This window comes from Corvus brachyrhynchos, unplaced genomic scaffold (assembly GCF_000691975.1).
Source record: "Corvus brachyrhynchos isolate BGI_N302 unplaced genomic scaffold, ASM69197v1 scaffold59, whole genome shotgun sequence".
NCBI classification, from domain to species: domain Eukaryota; kingdom Metazoa; phylum Chordata; class Aves; order Passeriformes; family Corvidae; genus Corvus; species Corvus brachyrhynchos.
In genome coordinates this window covers 3,889,957-3,899,303 of record NW_008246054.1, presented here as the reverse complement: position 1 = coordinate 3,899,303, position 9,347 = coordinate 3,889,957, and the positions used below count along the sequence as shown (strand labels likewise).

The following is a 9,347-nucleotide window of genomic DNA, read 5'->3' as shown; positions in this document are numbered from 1 at the left end:
AGGGCAGAGGCAGCTGTCAAACATCTGGAGCTGATGGTGGTGGCAGGGCCAGATGTTTACTTGTACCACAAAGAGGACACAGAGCGATACGTCCTGGCCAACCTGAACATTGTGAGTGGCTCTGTGGTGCTGCCCCAGAGTGGGCTCCAGGCTGTGTCCCAGGCAGCACCTCTGGGAGGGCACTCTCAGGGTGGTTGGGGTCACCTGTCCCTGGTGCAGAGCTCATGTGCAGGGCATTGCTCTGTGCTTCCCTAGGCACAAAATTCCCCGAATTCCCTTGCACAAGGAGCTGCATGAGTAAAAGAAGATCTTAGAGGATTTAAAACCCACGTAGAAAATGTAGCTCTGAGTTTCATGACTAATGTTGCAACTCACATAAAGAGTTTTCTCACCCTGTTGCTTTCAGGGGGATTGAGCTAAATCCACTGAATCAATCTCATATTTTACATTTCAGTGTTTTATTTCTATTGCATAATTTTCATGTCTCCCTTTGCTATTATTAAGAACTTGGCTTGGCATTTTCAATGTGTGTACTGCAGAAAAAGTCTTTGGCGTTCGCTCCCCTATGAAATTTTTCATGCAGATTCTTCTCTCTGCTTCAGAGTGTCTGACAAATCCAACCTCATCTCTCGACAGGTTTATTCACATTTGTATGTGTTAACATTTGCATATGTTAATGTTGTAGTTACCTTTGTAGTGAGTGCAGCCCAGTTCTTGGGGAACAGCGAGTGGGAATCCCCAAACCCCTTCTTTACTGACTCCTTTCTGTCTCTTCTCAGGGAGCAGAGCTGCTCAGAGATGCCTCACTGGGGGCTCATTTCAGGGTTCACCTCATGCAAATGCTGGTTTTGAGAGAGCCAGAGGTAAGGAGAGGGCTGTGTTTGAGTGTTGTCCAAGCTCAAAGCTGTTTGGAATGTGCCAACGTGTGCCTTCCCTCCAGGCAGAGCTGAACATCACAACCAACATCACCTCCTCCCTCATCAGCGTCTGTGAGTGGAGCAAGAGGGTGAACCCCCAGAACGACTCTGACCCCCAGCATGCTGACATTGTCCTCTACATCACCAGGTGCTGAGCTCCCTGCCCTGGGAGGGACTGGGAAATAGCATTAGGTCATTTCATTCAGTTCTGCTTGTCTGAGGACATCTGGATTTTTTAATGGGGAATCGTCATAAATTTTGAGCAGTGGGCACTTGTGGGACCCTATTGCTGCCATCTTGCCCCAGGGAACTCCATGTGTCAAAAGAAAGGTAGCTGGATTCCAGACCAGGAAAGCTCAGATCAATTCAGCTGAATGCCTAAACCTGACTTTCCTTGCTGTGGGGGTTCTTTGCTCTTTCCTCTCTGTGTCTCCCTTACTTTAGGTTTGACCTGGAGCTGCCTGATGGGAACAAGGAGCTTCGTGGAGTGACTCAGTTAGGGGGAGCGTGCTCCTCCTTCTGGAGCTGTGTGATTACCCAGGACACTGGCTTTGACCTTGGAGTCACCATAGCCCATGAGATTGGGCACAGGTCAGTAGGAAACTGCCAGAGCAGCTCAGGAGGTTTTATTCAGGTAAACACATCCTCCAGTTCAAGGAAAAAAGCAAAAGGACCCCTTGACATAAAAGGGAATTCCCCATAGATTATTCTAAACCTTTTGGTCATGGTCATGGTCATGGATTATTTTGGAAAGAGTTCCTTGCATTTCTTTTTTTTTGTGACAATTAGAAGCTGCAAAGAGGAGAGAAGCCCTTTGTGACAACAGTAGAAGGAAGGGCTGCAGAGGGAGCTCAGTCCTTGCTTAGAGAAGAGAGGCTCTGAGGGAATGCAGCCTCTGGGTTTCTTCTCCTCAGGGCTCTGTGCTGCTTCTGTTACAGCCTTGGAATTGCCCACGATGGCGAGGGGAATCTGTGCAGCAGCAGTGGTTACATCATGGGCTCAGCAGGAAACCACAACAGCATCGACCTCACCTGGTCTCCGTGCAGTCGGGAGCAGTTCCTGGCCCTTGTCAGGTAAGGGAATGGTTGAGTTCTTCAGTTCCCTGTGCTGGGAGCTTAGGAGAGAAAACCTCAAAGAATAAAAAAAAAAAATACTGAAAAATGAGGAACAGTGAAAAGCTTGGGGGTTGTTTATCTCTTAGCACTTGTTGCTGAGGTTAAACCCAGTTTTTGCTTCGCGTAGCTGGAAGTGGCTTTGGTTGGTGCCTGACGTGCCTGGGCTGGGGTGGATTTCTCAGACACTGGCTCAGCCTGCACATTTTATTTACACCATCAGAGCATCCAGGCTCAGACAGGCACTGCAGGCTGTGTGCTGGCTGGGTGCAGGACAGGAATGGGATAGAACTCCAGCAGCAGGGAACTCTGAGCATCTCCAGGCAGCTGCTGCAACTAAATCCATCCCAGCCCACAGCGAGCATGTGTTGTCTGGGAAAGCAGCAGCCAACTCCCAGAGTGAAACTCAGCACAAGTTTGCAAACATGTCATTGTCCTCACTACCCACAGCTGGGAAAGTGATATTCCTCATGTTTCTATCAGTACAGGCCAAACAAGCTGCTTGAATGACCTGCCGGACATGGACGGCAGCATCCCGGGGTGGAAGCCTGGCTTGTACTACGGAGCAGATGAGCAATGTAAAATAGCCTTTGGGAGTGTGGCCACAGCTTGCACCTTTGCTGACAGCAATGTTGTAGGTAGAAAGTTTGTCTGTCTTGCTAAGGGCAGCAGGGAAACAGTCAGGAGCCAAAATTCGGGGAAAGGGGGCTGGCAGCATTTTTATTCTGACAGGATTGAAGGTGCTTTTCTGCCACAGATTTCTTGGCAAGGCTTTAAAAATGTTTCCCTTCTTTCCATCACTTCCTTCCTCCACATAAATCTCCTGTAAGGTTTGCACAGTTGGGTTCTGTTGTGCACAGCTGGCCTGGCAGTGCTGGGTGCACCCACCCAGGGTCCTGCCTTGGGGAGTTCTTGTTCACTGGATTCCTCCAGCTTCCCCGCCACAGCTCAAATCCCTTTGTCTGGGAAACACAGCGTGTTTAATAGCTGCCATCTGGACATGTTTTGTTAATGAGGAAACACTAAGGTGGGTGAAACTTTAATTGCTTCAGTTGATCATCTTCCAGCATTACAGCTGGTGATCACTACAGTGATGGTCTTTTGACTTGCCCACAGCTTTTGCCCAATAGCAGGAAAAATGAGGGAACTTACACTGTTGGGTGTCTGTGAGAAAAGCTGGGACATGCACAATTTAGACTTTTGGGGCTGCTGTGTTGTTGAGCCTGACTCCCTGATTTTCTTGTCACACCAGGACATCTGTAAAGTTCTCTCATGCCATGTACAACCGGCAGACAAATCCAGCTGTACTCGGCTTCTGGTTCCCCTCCTGGATGGAACTGAGTGTGGGATCAACAAGGTAAGGAGGCTCCCACCAGCAGTGGGTGTGGTGCTGTGGAGCTCAGACAGCCAAGCTTTGTCAGTGTCTGGAGGGTACCTGGCACTCGCTGCCCCTTGGCCAGGGAGCTAAAACCAGTCACAACCTGGTACCATTATGTCCTGATCGTGCTGTTTCCACCTTGTCTTTATCTCTGGAGTTGCTTCGCAGTTCTATAGCCTGATATCTGAGCTCTCCTTCAACTTGAAATGACCTGCCTGCTCTGTTTTTTAACCCCAGCCTCATGTTAGACCCTAATTAGGCATGGGACTTTTCAGCCTCTAGTGAGAAGCTGCCTCATTCACCTTGGGATTCTCCGTTACTGGGCTGCCAAAGATGGGGACTTGTGCCAACCAAAAGGTTGGCCCTGCTGGGTTCACTGCTGCCAGTTCTCTGTGTTCTTGTGTGTTCTTGGTCCTAGTGGTGCTCCAAGGGTCAGTGCAGCTCTCTGGAGGAGCTGAACCCCATGGCTGTGGTCCATGGGCACTGGTCTGCCTGGAGCCCCCTCTCCCTGTGCTCCCGCAGCTGCGGCGGGGGGGTCGTGGTGAGGCAGCGCTTCTGTAACAACCCCAGGTGAGAGTGGGGACCTGGCTGTCCTCAGGGCCTCGGGGCTGAGTCTTCCTCTTTGCTTGGGACAATCCTGCCTCTGTTGAGGAATTCTGTCATTTCCAGGCCTGCTTTTGGGGGGCAGGAGTGCCACGGTGCCAGCGTGCAAGCAGAGATGTGCAATACACAGGTAATGGAGCTCGACATCATCTGAGCTTCTCTTTGAACCTTTTGAGGGCTGTGTGTTTTGTGACTGTCCTTCCCACAGCTGGCTGTTCTGGGAAAGAGGACTAAAGATCTGGTGTACAGCCTCCATCTGTCTGACAGCACGAGAGGTATTTGTGCCACTGAAGGCAGCAGGATTATTGGATAGCATTGTTCACATGTAATGAAGCATTTTCTCTATGCCCCCATAGCAGGACAGATGCTGAGAAAACAGCGACTCACAATGATGGTTTTCTTCAGAGGGACTTTCTTGTATGGTTCCTGTTTTCCTTATCTATTTATTTTGTATAAATAGCAAAGATATCAGCTTCCAAGCACAATTCTCTGCATATCCTGCAGCCTCCCTTTAAAGTGGTTTTCTTTCTTGGCATTGTGTGGGTGTTTTACTTAGCAGCCACTGTGTTTTGCCTTTAGCTAGGGGGTTAAATGCTGCTTGGGACCCTGTGCTCAGTCACTTCTTTTCCTTACACAACAATCTCTCTGGGATCCAGGCCTGTCTGATGACCCAGCAGGACTTCATGGCTGAACAGTGTGCAGCAACAAATTTAAAGCCACTGTACCTTGATGTAGAAACACCCTCCTTTTATACCTGGACGTCTGCTCTTGGCTTTGCCAAAGGTAAGGAGTGTCTGAAACCTCAGTTTGTGCAGGGAGTGCTCATGCACCTGTCTGTACTTTGGAGTTGAAAGGCTGTTCCACTGTTTTAGTTTTCACATGAAACCTGGGTACTCTCTGACAGATCATAGAATCCCAGATTGGTTTGGGTTGGAAGGGACCTTAAAACTCATCTCATCCCACCATGGCAGGGACACCTTCCACTATCCCAGGTTGCTCCAAGCCCTGTCCAACCTGGCCTTGGACACTGCCAGGGATGGGAGTCCACAACTTCTCTGGGCTTTTTCCCATTGCTGATGAGCAGCCACGTGCCTTCCTGAAAGAGTAACTCCTTCCTTGTGCCTGCTGCTCCAGGGGACCTGCTCTGCAAGCACATGTGCAGGGCCGTGGGGAAGGAGTTCATGGTGAGCCGCGGGGACAATTTCCTGGATGGAACCAGGTGTGAGCAGGATGACACGGAGCACCACGGGGATCTCCATCTGTGTGTGATGGGGAGATGCAGAGTAAGTGACTGGGGAGTCCAGGTGAACCCCTGACAGGTGATCTGCACCAAAGGAGTCAGGGGAAATCGTGCTAGGAAAAAACACAGTGCCCCAAACAACAGAGCGAGCTCTTCTCAGAAGAGAGTTTTGTTCTTGGTGTGTTGGATGGAGTCCAAAAATCTACTGATCTGTCTGTGCATCCAATGCCCTCTAGATAAGACATTCTGCTAATTATGCAGTAAACACACAGGGCTATTCACCCCTAAGCCAAGAAGCAAATTGGTTTATGTGTTGGTGGAGGAGACGTCATGAGCTGCTCAGTTTGCCTGCTGTAATTAGCCCCACAAAATGTCTTGGAGGGAAGTTCCATGACTTGAATTACTGGGCCAGTGGCAAGATAAGGAGCAAAACCTGGGGATCACAAGTCGACAGATTGATTTTTGGAATATCACTGATCAAAACTGGAGTTTTTTTCCTGGGTTGGACCTGAGGAAGGCATTCTTTCCCGATGACCTTGGATACAACTCCCCCGCGCCGTCTGCATTTTAGGAACTGCTCGGAGCTGACCCGGCTGGATGTTTTCTGTTGTTTCTTTACATTCCCAGAATACTCTTTGTAAATTTTATGTTTTTCTCATTATCCTCGTGCTCACCGTGTTTTGTGAAGTGTTTCCCCCCATGAACAGCAGAGGGTGTAGGCACAACCTGTTCTGATTTTGGCTGTTTTATTGGCAGCAGTGATAAATATGCATGTTATGGCAGCTTCCAAAGCCTGGGATCAGTGCCTCCAGCATAAATTCAGCAGTTGCATATGTTTTGCTGTTAAGCCTGCTGAGATCCTCCTGTAGCTTTGTGTAAATTAGTCTTGTTCGTGGGAATGGGGATAGAATCTCTCTTCTGAGTTCCATGGGACTGAAGGATGTGAGCTAGGTTTGGCTTTGGGAGTTTGGGGAGCTAAAGATTCCTTCAGAACCTGCCATTCATGTTTACTGTCCCCCTGGGCTTTTGTTTTTTTCCTCCCTCCCTCCCTCCCTCCCTCCCTCCCTCCAGAAAGAGTTCATAGAAGAGAGCACAGAGCTTTGGGTTTAGGTCACAGGAGAGATCTTTTTGGGCTGCTTCTTATGGGAAAGAAAATGTCACAGTTACTGAGAGCTGTGCTCTCAGCTAAGACCTCCCAGTCCCTGGCTTTGCACGCTGCTGCCCAGTGGTAGGTCTAGGTACAAACTGCATCTTTTTCTTCAATGTCTTCCTAAACCCAAATTGCAAAGGGAAAGGGCAGTTTCAGGAATTCAGGCAATGTTGCTTTTGCTCACTTGTTTTCTCAGAGCAGGCCGGGCTGACAGACTCTCCCCTCTGCTCAGGCATTCGGGTGTGACGGCCAGATGGGCTCCAGGAAGGTCATGGATCCCTGCAAGGTCTGTGGGGGTGATAACTCCACTTGCACCCAAGTGAGTGGATCCTACACAGAAGGAAAAGCTCAAGGTGTGTAGCCCTCCCCCTCAGGCTCTGCATTGTGCTGCTGTTTGTGTGCAGAGTCAGTGTTCACAATCTTCTGTATGTGACTTCTCCCTTCTGCTTCTGCTTGATTTTATTTTATGGAGGGTATGGAGATGGATTTTGGGTGGTCCAATGGAGTGAGGTAGCTCTCGTGTAGGCAGAGTGCTTTTTTGGTCAGAATTCTCTGGATGTGGATCAGAAATGTTAACTGTTTGGGAAGCCCAGCAAATTGTTGGGAGCTGGGGGTGATATCAGATCACAGAATCATAAATATCCTGAGCTGGAAGGGATCCACAAGGATCATTGGGTCCAACTCCTGGCCCTGCACAGGACAGCCCAACAATCCCACCACATCCCTGAGGGTGTTGTTTGTGCTTCCTGAGATGTTCAATGTCCATTTGGGAACTGGTCTGGCTCTTGCAGTCTCACCTTGAGATATTAGCAGAAAACCTAAAAAGAACCATAGAAAGGTGAGAACAGGACACAGAATCCAGCTCAGTTGTGTTTGCTGTGTCACCGTCACCGTGTTCAAGCTGAGGAGCAGGGTCAGTGTGAATTCAGGAGTTGAGCTGCAATCTCTAGCCTTCCCAACAGAGGTTCAGTGCTGGAAGGTGACCACATCTTCCTCCTTTCCACCCTTCCAGAGTACGTGACATTTCTGTCCCTGCCCTACAACACCACCTCGGTCCATGTTGCCAACAGGAGGCCTCTCTTCACACACCTGGGTGAGTGGAATGAAAAGGAGAGGAGGGGATGCAGGCAGGGCTGAAAGGAGCTTGTGCCAACAAAGAAATGGAATTCTTGGTGCTGCGTGTTGCTCGTGGGATGCTCTCCAGTGGGAAGCTGCAGAAGACACGCTCCTTGGGATGCCCAACTTGGGCCAAACTGGTTCCTACCAAGTGGGCAGCCAGTAGCTGCCAGCACCAGGGGATCCTGGTGACCACACCTTGTCTCTTAACATCACTGCTCCTCCAGCTGTGAAGGTTAAAGGCGAGTACGTGGTGGCTGGAAAAGGAAAAATCTCACAGAATGTCACCTACCCGTCAGTTCTGGAGGACAACCAGATCAAATACCAAGTGTTTCTCACCAAGGACAACCTGCCAAGCCTGGAGGAGATCCATGTGGATGGGCCAACGCAGGAAGAAATTGAAATACAGGTACATTAAAGCAGCAGAGCTGGAAGGGGGCCAGGCAGAAGTGGGCAGGTTTGGGTGGCTTTGCTGCAGAACCCAGGTGTGGTGGATTCAGGTGACTTTGTGTCCAAGGCTGGGGGAGATGGTGTTCACTGGAGAGCGATAGTATTGCTTTTCTGGGGAATGGCTGGGGCTTCCTGCAGGCTTCCTGCAGGTCTGGGGGTGATTGTGTGGGGGAAACCCACACCAAGTTAAACCTTCTGCTTGGTTTAATCATTTTCAGTGCCCAGAATTCACAGGGTGAGTGCTCTGACTGCATCTGCCCGGGGCTGAGGCATTGCAGTGAGGCTCAGGGTTGGATGGAAAGGAGGGGGATTGGCTGCTCCTTCCTCCATCCTAAGGAATAAATCCAAGTTTTCTTGTGCATTGACCACAGTTTTTCCTTGTCCAGGTCTACAGGAGGTACACAAAAGAATATGGCAATGTCACCAACCCAGACATCACCTTCAGCTACTTCGTCCCCAGGGAGAACCTGACCTATGTGTGGATTCCTCAGCAGGGCCCATGTTCAGTGACCTGTGGGGAAGGTGAGGCAGCAGGACTCAGTCTTCCCTTTTTATGGAGACTTCTGGTTTGGTCTGAACTGAATTGAAAAGCAGAGTGCTGGAAATGATTGCTGCAGTTGCTGGTGTTAAACTGAACCAAAGAAAAACGTGGTGGAGCTTTTGAATTAAATGAACAAATCAGCAAATGGGCTGAATCCTCAGAATGATACTGAAAATGTTTGATCATGGAGAGGATTTTTAGACAGGTTTTAACTGAACTCTTGGTTTTAAGACTAAATAATTTTCTCAGATTTTTCAAAGTTCTTGAAGACTGTAATCTGAAGTTGGCTAAACATCAGAAGTTTGAGACCAAAGGGGTATCTGGTATCTAACTAAAGCCTCAGAGCTAATTATGAAACTTCCTTCTTAGAATTCTATTCCTGTGCCATGGCTAATCCTTTCTGTCTCCCTAAAGGAATCATAATGCAGATTGTAACAGTTCACTCTGATAGATGGCCTGACATCTCGTTTACCAGATAATTCAGATGACACTGTCAGGCCTCTCAAGACTTCTGTGACGAGGATTTAGAAAATGCATTAATGAATATTTATGGAAGTCAATCTATACAACTAGTTATGCCTGGAGAGCTTTTCTCCAGCAAATCCCCCAGGTGAACTGAAGTAAAGAGCTCAGAATGCTCCAGAGCCTCCAGCTAATGCAATCACAAACAGGAAAAAAAAAAAAAAGAGAAAGTCAGGACTTAAAATAACAGAAAGTTGAGAATCTGGGCTGGAATTGCACCTTGAGAGCTGTAAGTGGTGCACAGGCCCTCCTTAGCAATGGTCATTATTTGAAAACAAGGAGGGTGGAGCAAAGAGAAGGTTGCTGATTGATTCTGGA

General features: G+C 48.9%; 1 protein-coding gene across 2 annotated transcripts in view; it reads left to right on the top strand.

Moving 5' to 3' along the window:
- ADAMTS13 (ADAM metallopeptidase with thrombospondin type 1 motif 13) overlaps positions 1-9,347 on the top strand; it is an 18,938-nt gene that overhangs the window by 2,373 nt on the left and 7,218 nt on the right. Inside the window, exons 6-20 of one of the 2 annotated variants that reach the window (XM_017745540.1) lie at positions 1-111; positions 780-863; positions 941-1,065; positions 1,362-1,508; positions 1,856-1,990; positions 2,513-2,663; positions 3,282-3,386; positions 3,826-3,977; positions 4,077-4,140; positions 4,667-4,793; positions 5,145-5,293; positions 6,633-6,753; positions 7,413-7,493; positions 7,744-7,925; positions 8,353-8,488. The exon at positions 1-111 is cut by the window's left edge and continues 22 nt beyond it. In XM_017745540.1, coding sequence (XP_017601029.1) covers positions 1-111; positions 780-863; positions 941-1,065; positions 1,362-1,508; positions 1,856-1,990; positions 2,513-2,663; positions 3,282-3,386; positions 3,826-3,977; positions 4,077-4,140; positions 4,667-4,793; positions 5,145-5,293; positions 6,633-6,753; positions 7,413-7,493; positions 7,744-7,925; positions 8,353-8,488 — 1,870 coding nt within the window. The remainder of the gene's footprint in view (positions 112-779; positions 864-940; positions 1,066-1,361; positions 1,509-1,855; positions 1,991-2,512; positions 2,664-3,281; positions 3,387-3,825; positions 3,978-4,076; positions 4,141-4,666; positions 4,794-5,144; positions 5,294-6,632; positions 6,754-7,412; positions 7,494-7,743; positions 7,926-8,352; positions 8,489-9,347) is intronic. The other variant, XM_017745539.1, reaches the window with a different exon arrangement.